The sequence below is a fragment of the Triticum aestivum genome, chromosome 4B, assembly GCF_018294505.1.
Source record: "Triticum aestivum cultivar Chinese Spring chromosome 4B, IWGSC CS RefSeq v2.1, whole genome shotgun sequence".
Classification (NCBI taxonomy): Eukaryota; Viridiplantae; Streptophyta; class Magnoliopsida; order Poales; family Poaceae; genus Triticum; species Triticum aestivum.
In genome coordinates, this window is record NC_057804.1 from 6,435,619 (window position 1) to 6,455,270 (window position 19,652).

Here is a 19,652-nt window from a genome sequence, read left to right on the forward strand (position 1 = left end):
AGGCAGACGAGGTGCAACATAGGTCTGCTTTGGGGCAGGTGCATTTGGACGGTACATGTTGTTCGGGATCCATATCTTACGCTTCTGCGAGGGCAGGCCCGAAGATGAGCCCGTGTCACGATTGCGCCTTTGAGAGCTCTGGTGTTTCTGCAGACCAGTCTCGACATTGATGGCCTTGTTCACCAAGGTGGCGAAATCGGCAAAGTCATGCACTAGAAGTGCGAGCTTGATGTCAGCTTGAAGGCCGTCATGGAACTTCTCCTGTCTGCGAGCATCAGTTGCAATGTCTTCTTCAGCATAGCGAGATAAGTCCAGAAACTCCCGCTGATAAGCTTCCACAGTTTTGTTACCCTGGGTGAGGTCGCTCTTGTCAACATTGAAAGTACGTTCTACCTTGATGCAATATATCACAAGTGCATTTCTACACTCACTCAGGGATGCAAAAATGGTACCTTCTTCCATATGAGGGTTCAAAGGGTCCCATTGAACAGCTGCAAGGTCTTCGTCCTCACCCACCACGTCATCATCCACACGGACATCATTGTCAGCCACATCTTGGTTTTCAGCCCGAGGTGCCCATCGTAAATTCTGAATAACATCAGAATATAGAGCTTCTCTTCATCAACCCTAGAACTGTAGGCATCAGACTCCACTTCAAGAGGGACCCTACTGCCGATGCCCACGCTTGTCGAGCCACCATGTCGCCGTGCACTAACTAAACTGTTCTGGCTAGAGCTGCCATTACGACGACTTGGTTCTTCCCAAGAAGGTGCACCCACCATCCTAGCTCCAAATGCCTGCTCAATCACATCAATTTGCAGCCTCACATGAAAATTATCTTTCTCCTTATGTCAAGCAAACATGGTAGCCCGCTCTTCATCATTACTAATTGTCACCCATTTATTTTTCCCATCGTAGTATTTGTATCCACTTCATCAAGAAAATCCCAAGGATATTGGCTGCAAATTACCTCCCCGAATTGTCTGAAACTCCAATTACAAGACATTGGCAACAGATAATCGAAACCTCCATGGAATTTCTTCTTATTCTTTGCATTCAGCATGTACCGGTCCCTTCTAATATGCACCAAGAAAGCAAATCGCAACTCCATCCTAACCGATGAAAAACAGAGACGCAATCAACACACCAATAGCTAAACTAACCGGGCAAACCAACTCGAATCGACTGTTGAAATCCACAACTAAGCTCAATCTAAATAGGAGGGGTGACTTACCCCTCGGGAACCCAGTCGTGGACGCGGCAGATCTCCGGCCCGATGCCTGCCTCGCCAAATACTCCGGGGTCTCCGCGGCTCGCCATTTCGCCCTGGGGTTCACCCTCGTACTTCCTATGTGTGCACCAGCCCCAGTCGGATGCACGGAAGGAGGCGACACCATGGGTCGAGCAGGTGGCGGGCGCCCCACCCATGGCATCGCAGGAAGGTGACGGGCGGAGCAGGTAGCGGTGGAGCAGGACGGCCGCGGCCGCGGTAGCGCAGCTGGTGGTGGCGCAGGTGGTGGCGGCGGCGCAGTTGGTGGTGGCGACGTAGGTGGCGGCGGCGACGCAGGACGACCGGGCGAGGGACGGGACAGAGTGGCGTCGTGTGGCCTGGTTAGAATCCTAGGATTGATTTGGGGACGTTGTTGCGGGTCCCACATGTAAGTTCCAGACCCACGTCCACGCGGTCCCACGTGTAAAGCTCCGGACCCACTACCACTAACGCCAATAGACGGAATGGACTCAAAACTGCCTGTTTGGCCTCGTCATAGTAGTTGCACACAGTCTAGGGGCAAAACTGAGCACGATTCACAATTGAGGGCAAAACTGAGCACATGGATACCACTGAGGGCAAAAAGATAATTAACCCTAAATAAAATGGCTATGTGCATCGCATTATGTAGAGCCAGGGGTAACCCTCATTTTCGGGACAAAAGTTAGAATGAAAAGAATTTGCAGCTGCCACTTGAGTAGCAGTAGCACGGTTACTGTGTTGGCGATTTGGTTGATGTAGAATAAAGAAGCAACTTTTCCCTCTTAATACGTATGCCAGGTGAAGTTAAACATTGCTTGCATGGTTTAGTGAAATGTCAGCACTTGACGTGTTTGTTTCGTTGGCTTCTAACGCAACATCATTTACAGAGGTAAAAAATAACATCAAATCATGTTTGGTTTGGCTATGCCGAATTAGTTGACACGCTATGATATCCCATCTCAAGTAATCTGACTATGCCCAACATCGTGTGCAATTGGAAACCGCTTTGTCGAGGGCACATTCCTTTTCCCACGAATTCTCACCCCATGGGCTGTGGTCTTGTCCGCCTAAAGTGCATCCACCTCCGTGATCCACTCGACTACAATCGCACCCCTGACTGGTAGCTCTCTAGGCTATGATCATGAATGTCATATCTACAATGTGCAATTCAGTTCTGAGTCTGAATAAGGCTGATTTGAAGTATGGATACCGGAGATAATTGAGAAAAGATTCATAAACTGAGGGGAACTTACGTAGAAAATAATTGAAGTAGGCACTTCATATGGTGAGAACATTACTCACTTAAGAATAGAAAGCATGTTAAAATATCTCATAGAAATCTGATCATGCAAGAAGAGAATTCATGGTGTAGCTCCAAGACCTGTATCCATTGGTGACCCTCTACTATAATTATGCTTTATCTCAAAGTAGCGTTATTGTGGCTCACATCAATGGATTGGTTTGTGGTAGTATTGTAACCTATGTTTGGGTTCATTCCACCATTGCTACTATCGGTGTAGAATCCACTGTCACCTCGTTCGAAGCCTTCCTCGAGGTCGAGGCACTCCTGTAGCTGCATCACGACATCAGTCATGGAGGGCCGTTGCAGGGGCGATTGCGCAGTGCACTTGAGTGCAATCTCCGTAGTCTTCCAAACGGCATTGATGTCATGATCACCTTGCATACGTGTATCCACCACACCCTCAATGTCGCCCCATGCAAGCCGCTGCCGTGCCCAGTTGATGAGGGGGATGGACTCGGGATTGCGTAGGATGGCTGGCTTCCCAGTGACGAGCTCTAGCAGCACAACACCAAAGCTGTACACGTCACTCTTGGTCGACGGCTGCATTGTTCTTTGGTACCTGTAGGCATGTGCGTTCACTCAGAAAAACACTTCATGCATAGAGGTTATTTTGGTGGAGCGCGGAAGAGGTCGACGTACTCTGGAGCTGCATATCCAAGTGTGCCTGCAAATGTGTTAGTTGATACGTGGGTGTCATCCTCGCAGTTGAAAGCCTTGGACAAGCCAAAATCGGCAATCTTGGCCTCCAGCCTTGCGTTTAACAAGATGTTGGTGGTTTTCACATCCCTGTGAATTATAGGTGGGCTACATCCCTTGTGAAGGTACTCCAGTCCTGCACATCACCAGTCTAGCCAATGCTCAAGATTCTTCAAGCACAACGTGTTCAACAGTGGGTCACTGCATTTTCATTGCTGTACCTTGTGCCGTTTCAAGTGCTACTCGAAGTCTTCGTCTCCAGGGTAAGCATCGCATGTTGCCATCTTCTCCTTCAAGTATATATAGACATTGTAAATTTCAGCCCAGTTGGTACTTAAAGGGTCATATATAAATATACTATGCTTATGGCATCGACTCCTGCATCTCTAACTAGGAGATAAAACCTTGTATTTTGAGGTTGTCGGTATTCGGCTTAAATGAAAATTCAGGTGGTCAGTTTGCCCTTCAAATTGCAGACTGATGAAATTTTAAAGCTATATTGTCAAATTCACAACATACATACCTGCAATATGCTCTTTTAGGGATCCTTGAGGCATGTACTCATAGACAAGTGCCATGTGCCCCCCATTGTTGCAGTAACCAATCATGGACACAAGATTCTTGTGATGAATAAGGGCTAAAACATGAGCCTGGACAAGAGATCACGAGTTAGTGAAATTTCTTGGTAGAATTTCTGTCTACCAACAAGAACTACCTCTGCAAGGAACTCTTTGACGCCCTGATTTGAAGAATGAGACCTTAACTTTACTGCCACCTCAGTACCCTTCTCCAGGGAGCCGTGAAAGACGTACCCAAACCCTCCTCTTCCAAGCGGTCGTTGGAAGTTGTTCGTAATCACCTCCAGTTCCATGTATGTGAACTGACGGTTCTCAAGTGGAAGTGAAATAATCCAGTCGCCGTCATTCGTCACCTTCACAGGGTTTCTGATTGATCCTATGTGGGCAACACGTGCCATCACAAACATCAATGATGCATTTTCACAAATGGGGAGGGGGGGGGGGGGGGGGGGCAGAGAGTTTTGTCCTCATTCCAAAGACTCACCTTGCTTTCTTTTTCTTTGTAACCAAAAGCATAGTATTGCCACTAACACTAATGCCACAATAACAACTACCGGAACTACTATGTGAATAGCTAGTTTGTTATCTCCTTTAGTAGGCTGGCATGTATTCCCATTAGAACAGAGGTCAGGATTGTTGCCATACCTACAATGAAATGAAATGAAGTTACTTAATCGAACTTACTGGGAACCAGGTTGGATGCTATCAGGAAAAAAAACAGAGGGAAATCACCTTAGATCCAAGGAGCCATCTTGAACTTTTTTTAGAAGTCCAAAGGGAATTGATCCACTGAGCTTGTTGTTTGAGAGATCTCTACAGAAAAATAATAATATTGTCATGAGTGAAAAGAAACAGTATGGGAACATTCAAATCAACTGGATCACAATAGTTGCGAATCTTACAAAAATATTAATGACGGTAATCGTGAAAGGGTGTCTGGAATTGAACCTATCAAGTTGTTGTTTGACAGATCCCTGCAACATATAGACCGAATATTTCCTTCTACCACTTTTGTCAAAAAGAATTGTACAAGTATGGGTAGAAGTACGAGTATCAGACATGACGTACAAGTATCGGACATCCGTGAGATTTGCAAACTCAGGTGATATAGTATAATTCAGACCACTGAAGGAGACATTTCTACATATATATTAACATCAAAGCAGCTAATCAGTTTTATGACACAACATCACAACATAACTGAGTAGAGTAGAGATATAAATTACTTACACGTTTGAGATAATTGGGGGCTTGGAACTGGCATAGATGCATGTTAGTCCATCCCAGACCATAGTATCGGGAACGCATGGGTCACCCATCCAATTCTTCTGCACCTGGTACCTCTCCTTGATGGTCATGATGGCAGACACTGCTAAAATAAAAACCAAAGATAAATTTTCAGTAACATAACATGCATAGAGGATAATGACCAGTGAGCTAGATAGCTCATGTATGTGCGTAGGACCGCACCGTCCTGTGAGTTGGTGCCGTAGGTGGTGGTTGGAATGATGGAGAATAGCTCGAGGGCGTTTATGATGGGCGGCATCGTTGAGTTGGCCGTGGCGTTGATGGACAACAAGTACTGGCTGGCATGAAATGGCTCAGTTGAGTAGGTGTAACCATCATCAAGGTACGGCGGAGTGTAGGCTGTTGTGGTCTCTTCTCCATTCCGATAGATGGTGTATTGTCGTAGTGTATTATTGGGGAGAGATTTTAGTTCAGAGAAGTACATCATTTCAATGTACCCCAGGGACCGGTCACTAGGGGAACTCTGGAGGTCCATGGTGAACTCTATGTTGCTGGAGAAGTTCTTGGGCGTGATGGCCGTCTGCATCACTGCCTGGGGTGGCTGGAATTGGTCGTCACCAATGTCCACCTTCATCTCCGTTGATATCTCATCCCAGTAAGCTGTTGCACCGCCAGAAGCAGGGAACCACATGCGGTCGAAAGGATCATCAGGGTACCTATTGAAACAATCGATCAATTGCATTTTGTGATAGAGTAATTAAGATTTCACTCTCACCTGATAGTAGCACTTCCATCGTCTGGTCCGAAGTTGATCCTGTCGACCAGAACCAGGCCATGTGTCATGTTGGCTTGTGGGTAGATTTTGTTCCTCAGCGGCCTCAGATCTAGCGCAGAGATGAATGGCACCCCACCACCCGTGTTCACAAGGCAAACCTGTAGGGAATCACGCGACACCATCACGATGGCCTCCGCCAACACCCACGTGTCGGATACTTGGATGTTCACCCTCATCCAAAAGTCAACACCCACGTAGAGGTCAAAGGAGATAGGTAGCCTATCGAGGCCATCGTAGTTGCCGTACAAGAACTTGGCGCGGATCAGGTATTTTAGCCCAGGCATGAGCAATCCGAGAGTGTAGCAGTTGCGCGCCCCACTGGGGAAGCTGCGCAGGGTGTACCACCAGTTGTTGGGTAGTGTCGAGGTCATGTACTTAGTTGAGATGTTGTGGTTTGAGCCGGCGTAGGCGTCAATGAAGCTGGCGTCCGTGGTGTAGGATAGAGTAGTGATGTTATCCACGTAGCCCGTCTCTCCCGGGAGACCGCAGTCTATGCTTATGAAACCTGCATGCATGCAGTAGAAATCATGGTATTGACTATGTGCATTCTAGTTATGCAGAGTCCGGGTGTGTGTGTGTTTATTATAGTGTTTGTATTTGATGCTCCAGTATCAGTAAAAAAAACGATCTCAAGTTTTCACCTGTACTATGATATTTTTTATGCTAATTACTCTATTTAACAACTTTTCATTTAGACTACCCCATTTAGCGAACATTTCACCAGCATATATACTTGCTGGGTAATTTGCGTCAAAAATGTCAAAGTAGGGAGTAAAAACCGAAATTCACCCAAAAAACAAATAAAGTTGACGTGCAAATCATGCATGTATCGGGGACACTGTAGAGTGCAGATATAAATAAATATACATCCAGCAGCATATATACCTGCTGGGTTTGGCTGCGCAGGAGCTTGCAATATGCCGGCGGCGACTAGGCAGGGAAGCAGCAACCATGACATGGTTCTTGGCGTTGGTAGCTCCATTGATGATGAGCAGGAGGTTGGCGATATATATGTCCAAGTATATATCAGACCCTCTTTCGCACAGAGTCGTGGATGCAGCTGTACTACGATTGAGTCGCATGCATGCAGCCATAGGAAAGGATATGGTCGCGATGTCGACGAACGGGTCGCTGTCCGCATGCATGCAGCTCTTAGGAAACCAGTTGCAGAGGCCGGAGGCGGAGCTACCTAGTTAGACGTCTGCGCACAGCTCACCTCACCCGGCTTGTAGCGGTTTGCTCAATCGTACTGTAGCTTATTACTTACAACAGGGAGATAAATATTTTAGGACGGCAGATTTGCTCGATCGTACTGTAGTTTATTACAACAACGAATTTGCCATGATAGGAGAGCATACATTTGCATGATGCATAGCAATACCAGTTCGACAAAACAGTGCAAAATCCAGAGAAGGCACATAAAAACTAAATTTGCCATCCATGAAAAACTAAATTTGCCATCAAGTAACGAAGAACTAACCATACGGAACAGAAATATTTAAAATGCCAAACAAAAGTGACAGAGAGAACCAAAACAAAGCACACATGCAATCTTAATTTGCCATGCTAAAAAGGACATACTAACCATACACACTTAGAGGTCACACGGGAAAAACTGTACAAAACATTTGCACTAGCACAATTTTTAATTTTTTTGGATTTGCCATGGTCTGGTATCTACAATTGACACCGAGCTAAAGACTGACTTGTCATTTCTTTTGAAAAGAAGGAAAGCCAATAAGAATTGGGATGATGATGCGATTTTTCTTTTTAAAATGCCATATGTACATTGAATATTTAAAAGCTGCCATCTTAATTATCCCTCAATTCGAAAAGATTTGCCTTGTTTTTTTTTTGCGGGTGACCTTGTGTTTTTTTATTACAAAAGCTGTTTAGAATGCCACGTGAGTAGGACAATATTTTGTAAGAAGTTTAATGTAAGTAGTGAAAAACATATAAAAAGGTCATATGAGTGTTTTCCCTGAATATACGGTAATAGTTGCCATGGGCATAAAGTAATCAGTGGTGGAGCTAGCGAATTTTCAAAGCATGGGCACACCGTAAGCTAAAGTTTTATTTGGTCTACCAAACACCAAGTATCGTATATTTGGACAGACGTCATGTGTAATATACATGCTAATGTTTCATAATCACATAATTACTACAAATGTCAGATAACTCGCTAAACAATAGCCACACAACCAAACCAAATAATTTCGGAACTGAATAAACAAGTATATGAGTTGCAAACAAAAAACCAAGTGCGTGTGTTTATAACTCTCTTTCTGAGTATTTTCAATCAACCTGCAGCATAAAACAATATTCAGAATATTCGTCTCAGTCCGTGCGTCGTTTGTTGGTTTCGTTGGTATACCCCAAGCGATCCATATATGCCCCACCAAGCGATCTCCCTCCCACCGATTTCCCCCCCTCCCTTCAAAAACCAACACCGGTTTTAATTCATCACTAGATCCATACGTCCCATGCCAAAAAATAACAAACCAAACCTTCCATCTTTTCATTGCACCCTTCCATATAAGACGCCAATCAAATCATATCGAAGGGTGGGTTTAAAAGCTCCCATCCAAAACATATCGCATCACAAAAAACTTCCATAAACAACAACAATGAAATCGCATCGCAATCAAATCTTTTTGCTATTTCCATTGCAATCAAACATCGTCACAGCAGTCTACTCCGCCTCTCGGGGTCGCCGGGATGTCTTCATCATCGCAGCAGCTGACTACTCCGCCTCTCGGAGGCGCCGGGATGGGCTCGACGTCCGATGTTAATTTCTCCTTCGCCGCTGAGGTGCATCGGGCATCATTACATCGGGACTGACGGTTCAGCAGCCACCGATGAGGACTCTATGGTGAAGGCCATGCGTAGGACGGCTGTTCGCAACCTTGACTTTGAAGGTACCCCTTCCGGCAAATCTTTTATATCTTTTGATAAATCCAAAGTTTCTTCAAATATAACTAGACTTGGAGTATCACTAGGACGTAATGAGCAAGAGGTAGATTTTTCGGTTAAGGCTCTTAAACAAGTGGAGTTCGGTCGGCTTACGGTTGCTCCTAAATTGTCGAGTTTTGTTGACCCTATCGTGTCAAATGAGGAGGATGAGGACGCTGATGCCAATCACGAAAGCAAGCTTCTCTCTCATTTAATTAAAGACACGACTGAAGTAGACCTTGATGATACTGTACGCGACACTATGCTTTGTGAGCTTGTCGCATCAGTGCGCAAGAACAAGTGTAACTCAGCAAAGAAAAGAGGGCACTCTTCTAAAAAGGCGAAGGTCTCTAAACAAAAAATTGGTTCAACATGAGAGGCATGTTTTGGAATAGCAGAGGTCTTGGTGACTTGGCTAAACACAAACACATTGCCGATTGTGTAAAGGATCATGCGTTGGACTTCGTAGCTATCACGGAGTCGGGCAAACGTGATTTTCCAACAAGTACTCTCGACAACTTTTCAAGTGGTTTGGATTACGAATGGCACGTATTGCCGCCGACCGGGAGGTCCGGTGGAATATTGCTAGGTATTAATTCTACTTACTTCCAACTATTTTCCATGTCAAAGGGGGATTATCATATCAAATTCCACCTTTGAAACAAGTCCGACAACTTCCTTTGGAGTCTGGTGGCTGTATATGGCGCCGCTCAAGAGGAGTTTAAGTCTGCATTTCTAAAAGAACTTGTTAATACCTGTCGAGACAATCCCCACCCCATGTTAATTGGGGGGGATTTTAATATCCTTCGATATCAGCAGGAAAAAAATGACCGGTTTGATACTAGGTGGCCTTTCCTCTTTAATGCTGTTATTGACAGCCTGGACCTGAGGGAGATCACGATGTCTGGTCGTCAGTATACCTGGGCCAATAACCGATCAGTGCCAACATTTGAAAAACTTGACCGAGTGCTAGTTACCACTGACTGGGAATATACATATCCCCTAGCATTGGTTTGGGCTCTAGAACGTATTGAGGCATTATTGGATCACGCTCCTTTGCTAACCGATTTTGGACAACCAATCCCAAGTTCTAACCGTCACCGGTTTAAATTTGTACTGGGATGGCTCACTAGAGAGGGATTTCATGACCTTGTTAAGAAAGTGTGGGCACGTCATCCTCGTGGTAACACACCCATTCAACGATGGAACAATCCAATTCGTGCATTGCGCCGATTCTTTCGTGGATGGGCCAAGCATACTGCTGGCATTTACAAAAAAGAAAAACTGCGACTATCTACCTTAATTGATTCCCTTGATAAAATAGCGGAGGTCAGGCCTCTGTCTGCCGTTGAGATTGAGCAAAAAAGCAATCTAAATGAGCAGATTGCCCGCCTATTACGCGAGGAAGAGATTAAATGGTACCAACGTTGCAAGGCGGATTCGCTTGTGCAAGGTGATGATAATACGAAATACTTTCAAATGCTTGCCAATGGCAGACATAGAAAGAAACGCATATTCGCCCTTGACCAGGAGGAAGGTCGAATTGAGGGGGACGCACCACTTAGAACTTTCATTACTAAGTATTACAAGGAGCTTTTCGGACCTTCAGCTGAAATAACTTTTCAGTTGGATGAATCTGTTACTCATGACATCCCTCAAGTTACGGAAGCGGAAAATGAATTCCTAACCTCCCCGTTCTTAGAGGAGGAAATTCGAACCGCGGTGTTTCAAATGGAACACAACAAAGCTCCGGGTCCGGATGGCTTTCCCGCAGAGTTCTATCAATGTTTTTGGGACGTGATTAAGGCAGACTTGGTTCCGTTGTTTAACCAATTGCATACTGAAGACCTTGATATTTCTTGTTTAAACCTTGGGGAAATTATCCTATTGTCCAAGATTGAGGAGCTAATCGTATTCAACAATATCAACCGATTTGCCTTCTGAATGTATGTTTTAAAATCTTTACGAAGGTCACAACTAATCGGTTGAACGGGGTGGCTGACCATGTCGTAAAGCCCACTCAAACAGCATTTATGCAAGGTCGCAACATATTAGATGGAGTGGTCGCCCTGCACGAAACTGTACATGAGCTTAACCGGAAAAAGTTGAATGGTGTCATTCTTAAAATAGATTTTGAAAAAGCCTACGATAAAGTTAAGTGGCCCTTTCTGTTGCAAACTTTGCGCATGAAGGGGTTTTCACCAAAATGGTGTCATTGGGTAGAGAGCTTTGTTTCTGGAGGCAGTGTGTCCATAAAAGTAAATGATGACGTTGGCAACTATTTTCAGACAAAGAAGGGGCTTCGCCAAGGGGACCCTGCCTCTCCTATTTTTTTAACATTGTGGCCGACATGCTAGCTACCCTTGTTGAGCGGGCTAAGCTGGACGGTCAAATCAATGGTGTCATCCCACACTTGGTAGAAGATGGTCTATCTATTCTACAATACACGTATGACACTATCCTTTTCTTGGATCATGATCTAGACAAGGCTAGAAATCTCAAGTTGCTCCTATGTGCTTTTGAGGAACTTTCTGGCCTCAAAATAATTTTTCATAAAATCGAACTCTTTTGCTTCGGCGATGCTGCAGAATCAGCACCTGAGTATGCTGAGATTTTTGGATGTCAGCTCGGGCAGTTTCCGATTTGATATCTGGGTATTCCCATACACTATCGGCATTTAACTATCGCTGAGTGGAAGCATGTGGAAGAGAGACTTGAGAAACGTCTTGCCAGTTGGAAGGCCAAACTCTTGTCTTACGGGGGACGTTTGATCTTGATCAATTCTGTCCTAAACAACATGGTTCTTTATATGTTGTCATTCTTCCACCTACCGAAAGGGGTTCTCCAGCGACTAGATTACTTTAGATCCAGCTTTTTTTGGCAGTGCGATAATGAATCCAAGAAATATAGACTGGCTAGGTGGAGCGTATTATGCAGACCTAAAAGTCAAGGGGGGCTGGGAATTAAAGACCTTGAGATAAAAAATATTGCTCTTCTCAGCAAGTGGGTTTACAAACTACTCTCTGAGAATGGGGTATGGCAAGAGATCATTCGCAACAAGTATGTGGGATCCAATGCCATTTCTCAAGTTCATTGGAAACCCGGGGATTCGCATTTTTGGAGTGGCATGATGAAGGCCAAGGAATTCTTTTTCCAATTTGGGACCTTCTCGGTTAGGGATGGTTCTCATGTTCGATTCTGGGAAGACACCTGGCTAGGGAACAACCCACTAATGGTGCAATATCCGAGCTTGTACAGGATTGTCAGACATAAATTTGTCACGATCAAACAAGTTTTAGGACAACAAAACCCTGATATTTCTTTCCGTAGGGACCTTCTTGGCCCTCGCCTGGCAGCATGGAATGAATTACTCACTCGTTTGGAGGACATTCAACTGTCAGGTGAGCCGGACGCCTTTTGATGGAACTTGCATCAGAATGGCAAATTTTCGGTCAAATCCATGTATGATGCAATGGTTCATTGTGATGTTCCAGTTGATAACAGGAAATTGTGGAAGCTCAAAATTCCTCTAAGAGTGAAGATTTTCCTCTGGTTTCTACTTAGAGGAGTCATCCTAACTAGAGATAATCTGGCACGACGAAACTGGCATGGTTCTAAGACATGTGTCTTTTGCCAACATGACGAGACTATTAGACACTTATTCTTTGAGTGCAAATTCGCTCGGGCAGTTTGGGCCATAGTTCAAGTAGCTTCTAATTTATACCCACCACGTAGTGCACGGAATATGTTCGGCAACTGGTTGCGGGGTATTGATAAACAATTTTCTGCAAACATTCTCGAGGGAGCGGCGACCTTATGCTGGGCATTATGGCTTACCAGGAATGATGCGATCTTTAATAACAATTGTGTCTCATCTCCTATGCAGGTTATTCATGTTTGTATACAATGGCTCCATACTTGGTCTATCCTGCAGAGGCCGGAGGACAGGGACCTTTTTATGATGGCGTCTACACGGCTGGAGCGTTCGGCCAGGGAGGTTTTCTACCCCCATGGATGGCGGTGTGATCTACGGATAGGATCTACCGTACCTATCCTCGACATGATTTATTTGCTTCGATTTGTACCGAATTATTTTTATTCTTAGGGCACTCTCAACTTTTTGGCTGTGTGCATCTAGCTATGCAGAGGCCGGGCTTTCTTTCGATGCGATTGTATCACCTCGATATATCTATTCAATGAAATGTCCTTTATCGAAAAATTGCAATCAAACATATGCCGATCAAACACACTCTTTCCATAAATCCACCTTTTGTGACACTCCAAAAATTTTGTGGTTTTTGTTTTCAGAAAGAGCCTTGCTTGGTTTAAAGAAGGTCATTTAAATCCTTCTTAAAAACCTCTCTTCTGAGGTTTCCCTCTCAAAATCTTTTCTTGGATTTAGTTTTTCAAAAAAAAAGAAAACCTTTTTGGTTTTCGGCTTTTCTTTGGTTTTGATCCCTTCCTGTTTTTACCATGCCTCTTATGGTAAAATTCTCCCAAAACCCCTCCTTCCACTTTGGGACAACCCAAACATTCTGTCCCAACTAATTAAATCCATTTTTGGATTTTATCTCATTTATTTCCTTTCCCAAAACAATTATGTCCTTTATTTTGAGCCTAGGTAATTTGCAAAGCAAGTACCTTAATGCCTTTGAACTTTGGTCTCAAATCAACTCCTCTGGATAGTCCTTAGCACCCACAACCTAGAACCAACAAGATCCACTCTTCTTCTTTTCAAAATTTTCAAATTTCACCCTCTGCAAGTTTGGACCAGATTTGTCAAATTTTGTGAAATTCATATCTCCACTTCTCCAAAAGTTCCACCAAAATTCAGGCAACCCCCAGTTGCAATGAGAGGCCACCCCACCAAAGATCAGCTCAAGAAAAAAATCCCCACATGCCAAAATCATTTCGTCGAACACTTGGCCGGCACTGTTCATGTGCATTTTCAGTAAAGATCAGTTTCAGAGTTAGCTGCAGTGTCGTTTTCGTCAGTGATTTTTCACTGATCACCCGTGTGTCCTGGCGCGTTGTGCACATCCCCTTCTCCCTGGCCAGAGCACCGCATGCCCGCTTGGACGGACGCAGGCGTCGGTGGCGGCGAGCATCTTCAACGCCGGCAGCCTCTGCGGTGGCAGAGCCACCCGTGGCGGCCAAACGGAGCCAACACCGGCCCGTTACGCTGTTCTGCGCCGCCCATCGCTCCCTAGCCCTCCGCATGGCTCATGCATGCCAGCGCACCCCTGCAGCACTGTCGCCGTGGCCCGACAAGCACAGGGCACGCCCTCTGCTGCCGACGGGCCCGCGCTGCCCCGTTCCGTCGAATCCACCCAGGACTCCCAAGCTTGTTTAGCGTCAAAACGGAACCAGTGGAACTCCATGTTGACCCTCAACTCCCTAAACCTCCCCGACCAAGCTCTGCGCCGCCGTAGCCATCGCCGGAGAACTCCGTTCACGGCCACCGCCTCGGATCGCCTATAAAAAAGGAGCCCCGAGCTCGCTCTCGTGCACGCACCACCACTGCACCTCACCAACACTCCACCAAGCCACTAGGAGGACCTCAAGGAGGTCCCCTCCCCCAACTCCGGCCGCCCCGATCCGCCTCGGCCACCAGCTCAATTCACTCCGGTGAGGCTATCCCCATCGCCCAAACCACGTCAGTAGCCACCTCGAGCAACCAGTGAGCTAACCCAAGCTTAGATTTGACCTTCGCAGCCCTCCCCGTCGACATCCATCTCCACCCGAGCCGCCGTCCGCCGGAGCAAGGGCCGCCGTCGACGTGGTGCTCGCCGGCGACCAACACCACCACCCCCGACGCGGAAGGACACGCTGATCACTCTGGTACCGCCCGATCCCCCTGCCTCGCCGTGGATCGCCGCCGGCAACCACCGCAGCTCTCTGGCGCCGGCATACTCTGTTCTTCCCCGTTCAAAAATTTAAACCTGACGGGTGGGACCCCCTCGTTAGTGTTTTCTCTTTTTCCGAATCGTTTTCTGTTTTATTCAGTTGACCCCCTGGAGACTTTCTGTTTCATTACAGATGGGTCCCTGGTCTTAAAACTTTATAACTTTTAAATAGAAAAGGATTTTTGTTTGATTATTTTTCTGTTCTCTTTAAAATTTTGTCTAGTTATTTATCAGATTTATTTGAAAATTATTTGGATTACTTTTTGTGCACCTCGCGGTATTTACGTTACGTGCGTATTTTCTTATACCGTAGATACCGGAGGAGGTGACGGAGCCGCGAACTTCACCCAGTTAGACTCCGACTACTCCGAACCAGGCAAGCATGTTTGAACTCTTGATATGATGAGTGTTTGTTGCATGTTTGCATTTAGGAGTTACATGGCATGTTTATGAACATTTCTTTGAATGTTATATTTCATGCACAAAAGTGGAAAGTAAGTTTCGGAAAGCCATATGTTGTTGGATACATATTTGCATGGCCATGTGATGGCATGAGGATGGGTAAGATGGCAGTGTTGTGGCATGCCAGTCTTGCGCCAGTCTATTTGACTTCAGTGTCATCGTGAATCAAATCACATTCCCATTCATTTCCATTCCTGTACTGCCACATGTTTTCCGCAAGGAATATGGCCTAGTAAGTTGCAAACCGTTTTCCTGGTACACACCAAATAGAGAGGCCGGGATGAGGGTTCCATGGCCCTGGATTAAAGCCCGTCATCCGGTCAAGGGGCATGGGTGTTTCCGGTTGGGACCGAGAGGGGGGGCACCCCTTAGAGCGCGCGTATAGAAATTTGATCCCATGCTATTCGAGGTTGTGACCTCCCCGTCTCAAAGTTTTTCTTGAACGTTGTCTAGGGTGATTCCTGGCATCGTGAGGTGGAATGGGTGTGTACTGGTTAAATGTGTTTCTACCGAAATACCATAAACGGAACTAGTCCTTCGTGACTACGGAAATCCGTTGGCTGTGGTCAGTTAGTACAAACTCTGCAGAGTCATAAATCCTTTAAATCATCTTGTACATGTCCAAGTACTGTGTTCATCTTATCTTGTCAGATATCAGCCTCAGTGACAAAACCTGGTGGACTACATGAGTTTTAAATCCGGTTAAAAGTTTATTCCTGTGGATGGACTAACCCGTGATTTACTTTTGATATAAGCCCTTTCTGTGATGTCGCTCAGACGTCCGACTGTGGCAGACTTGTTATTTACATTTGATATAAGCCCTTTCTGTGATGTCGCTCAGACGTCCGACTGTGGCATTTCTTTTACAAGCCCTTTCTGTGATGTCGCTCAGACGTCCGACTGTGGCATTTCTTTTACAAGCCCTTTCTGTGATGTCGCTCAGACGTCCGACTGTGGCATTCCTTTTACAAGCCCTTTCCGTGATATCGCTCAGACGTCCGACTGTGGCATTACTTTTTCAAGCCCTTTCTGCGATGTCGCTCAGACATCCGATTGTGGCACTTCTTTTACAAGCCCTTTCTGCGATGTCGCTCAGACGTCCGACTGTGGCACTTCTTTTATAAGCCCTTTCTGCGATGTCGCTCAGACGTCCGACCGTGGCGTTTCTTTTATAAGCCCTTTATGTGGTGTCGCTTAGACGCCTGACTGCGGCATGAGCTTTATTTGTTTACCTTTCGAGGCGTCGCTCCAGACACCCGATCGGCTTTCAGTTATTTTTGTTTTACTTATCATGTCGTGCAAAAATTTTATTATTGGAATGAGCATCATTATTTTTGCTCATGACGCATTCATGCATACATTTGTTATATCTTTTGTCTGAACTGTCTTGCGAGTACTTTCAAAGTACTCACCTGGCTTATTGATTTGGCCAGATGTTGATGAAGGCGATCTCATGGATGAAGAGTTCGATAGCGAGTCCGACGCCTAGAGGAGTCCCAGTCAGTCCCGTGCGATCCTGCATTTGGTCACTGTATCATATCTGCTTACGCCACCCCAGAAATAAATCCGTCGAGCCTCACCTCGACGCTCGATGAGCTGCCAGTTAGGAGTCAAGTTATCCACCACCACTTTTTATCTCGAGCTAGTAGCATGTCACCACACCCCTGTGTCATAACCACCCTTATGTAAGATATTGGAGAGTTTGTAATAAATTGTTGAGCAGCCTCAGCTCAACCCTGTAATATATTTAATGCTACTGGTCTTCTGTTTATCAAGTATTTGTCTACCAGTGAGGATAACTTTTCCTATACTGGGATCAAAAGATCTATTTTCTCAATAAGCATTTTATTGAAAAACCGGTCGTGACACCTTTTTTCAAATCCTCTACCACTAAAGGGGCAGTTCCATGAAACGGGCCAGAATCAGCCAAAATTGTGATAGTTGATCTCTGACACGTAAACGCACCCCGAGGTTCGTTAATTGTGGAAATCACTCTAGGACCCCAAAACAGTGAGTAGTAGTCCACGGAATGGGCCAGAATGGCCAAAACTGTGAGTGCTGATGAACGACATGTAAGGTTAACTTGGGGTCAACGACTATGGTAATCGCTTCAGGACCCAAAACCGTAAGTAGTAATCCACGAAACGGGTCAGAATTGGGCAAAATTGTGAGTGTTGCTGATGGACACGTAAACGCACCTCGGGGATCATCAATCGTGGAAATCGCTTTGGCACCCCAAAATGATGAGTAATAGTGATCGAAATGGACCTAAATCGGTCAAAATTATGAGTGTTGATGACTGACACGTGACCGCACCCCGGGTTCATCAATCGTGGAAATCACTCCGGGACACAAAACTGAGTAATAGTCAAACAAACGGGCCAGAATGGGTCCAAACTACGATTGTTGATGACCGCCACATAAGCGTACCTTGAGGTTCGACAACCATGGAAATCGATTTGGGACCCGAAAACAGTGAGTAATAGTCCATGAAGCGGTTCAGAATCGACAAAAACCGCGAGTGTTGATGACCGACACGTAAACGCACCCCGGGGTTCGTCAATCGTGGAAATCAATTCGGGACCCTAAAACTTAGTAACAGTCCAAGAGACAGGTCAAAATCGGCCCAAACTGCGAGTCTTCATGGCCAACACGTAAGGACACCTTGGAGTTTGACAACCATGAAAATCACTTTGGGATCCCAAAACGGTGAGTAATAGTCCATGAAAGAGCCAGAATCGGACGAACCTATGATTATTGATGAACAATACATAAACGCACCCCGGGGTTTGTCAATCATGGAAATCGCCCAGGGACCCCAAATTAGTGAGTAATAGTCCATGAAACGGGCCAGAATCGGCCAAATCAGTGAGTACCTTGGGGTTCAACAACCTTGGAAATCGCTTTGGGACCCTAAAACGGTGAGTAGTAGTCCATGAAACGGGCCAGAATCGGCCAAAACTATAAGTGCTGATGACCGACACGTAAACGCACCCGGGGGTTCGTTAATCGTGGAAATCACTCCGGGACCCCAAAACAGTGAGCAATAGTCCACGAAATGGGTCAGAATCGGCCAAAACTGTGAGTGTTGATGACCAACATATAAACGCACCCCAGGGTTCCTTAATCATGTTAATTACTCCGGGACCCCAAAAGAGTGAGCAATAGTCCACGAAACGGGCCAGAATCAGCCAAAATTGTGATTGTTGATCACCGACATGTAAACGCACCCCGATGTTCGTTAATCGTGGAAATCACTCTGGGACCCGAAAACAGTGAGTAATAGTCCAGAAAACGGGCAAGAATGGCCAAAATTGTGAGTGTCGATGACCGACACGTAAACACACCCAGGGTTCATTAATCGCGAAAATCACTCCGAGACCCCAAAACAGTGAGTAATAGTCCACGAAACGGGCAGAATTGGCCAAAATTGTGAGTGTTGGCGACAGACATGTAAACGCACCCAAGGGATCGCCAATCGTGGAAATCGCACTGCCACCCCAAAATAATGAGTAATAGTGCTCGAGCGGACCAGAATCATCCAAAATTGTGAGTGTTGATGACCGACACGTAAATGCACCTCGGGGTTCGTCAATCATGGAAATCAATTCGGGACCCCATAACTGAGTAATAGTACAAGAAACGGGTTAAAATCGGCCCAAACTGCGAGTCTTGATGGACAACACGTAAGTACACCTCGGGGTTCGACAACCATGGAAATCGCTTTGGGATACCTAAACGGTGAGTAATAGTCCATGAAAGAGCCAAAATCGGACAAACCTTGGATTATTGATGAACAATATATAAACGCACCCCGGGTTTTGTCAATCATGAAAATCGCTCAGGGACCCCAAATCATTGAGTAACTAGCGGAGTGACCCACGCATTTGCGCGGCTAGATTTCCTATGAAGATACAAATTTTGGTTTCGTAATAAATATTTAAATATTATTTTTGTTATAATCAGTACTGATACTTGATTTTCTATTATAATCAGTCCTAAATGTTTTGAAAATCTCACTTGTGTTCACGTCTGATTCTGGGCACACGTAGATTCTTATCTATTTGGCGTTTATCAAAAGAAGCATTAATATTATGTTATGTAGCATGAACACTGTGTAATTGTTTTTTGTAATCAGTGAGGATTACCATAACAATATTCGGGTAGCAATTCTTTTAGGTTCATTTATGGTAGAAGCTGTGTCATGCCCATCTACTTCTGGAGAAATTTACTCCGCCTTTTCTTCTCTTAATTCTCAATCCAAATCATGATTTGATCCATCAGCTTAGCACACTCTATCAGTTTTTTTTGCATAGAGCCGTGTTGTATGGGTGTGTCCTTCTCAGATTGGGCGTGTGTATTCCTGCCGGGAATCAAGTCAATCGGAAATCAATCAGCCAAGTCGTGCTGTGTATTTTTA

General features: G+C 45.4%; 1 protein-coding gene across 1 annotated transcript; it reads right to left on the bottom strand.

The window, feature by feature from the left end:
- Window positions 1-2,669: 2,669 nt before the first annotated feature.
- LOC123094169 (putative leucine-rich repeat receptor-like serine/threonine-protein kinase At2g19230) lies at window positions 2,670-6,894 on the bottom strand. The gene is made up of 13 exons (XM_044516226.1): window positions 6,798-6,894; window positions 5,853-6,417; window positions 5,300-5,793; window positions 5,060-5,198; window positions 4,898-4,969; window positions 4,732-4,803; window positions 4,562-4,642; window positions 4,314-4,474; window positions 3,967-4,205; window positions 3,775-3,901; window positions 3,473-3,541; window positions 3,195-3,387; window positions 2,670-3,114 (listed from the first exon to the last, which is right to left on the bottom strand). The coding sequence occupies exons 1-13, from the start codon at window positions 6,892-6,894 to the stop codon at window positions 2,670-2,672; spliced, it is 2,754 nt and encodes a 917-aa protein (XP_044372161.1).
- Between the last annotated feature and the right edge of the window lie 12,758 nt (window positions 6,895-19,652).

Excerpts from the sequence above, each read along its gene's own strand:
- LOC123094169 (XM_044516226.1), bottom strand. The coding sequence starts at position 6,894 with ATGGAGCTACCAACGCCAAGAACCATGTCATGGTTGCTGCTTCCCTGC. Across the intron at positions 5,199-5,299 it reads CGGCACCAACTCACAGGACG|TGTCTGCCATCATGACCATC; the intron begins GTGCGGTCCTAC and ends TTATTTTAGCAG. Across the intron at positions 4,206-4,313 it reads ACAAAGAAAAAGAAAGCAAG|GATCAATCAGAAACCCTGTG; the intron begins GTGAGTCTTTGG and ends TTGCCCACATAG.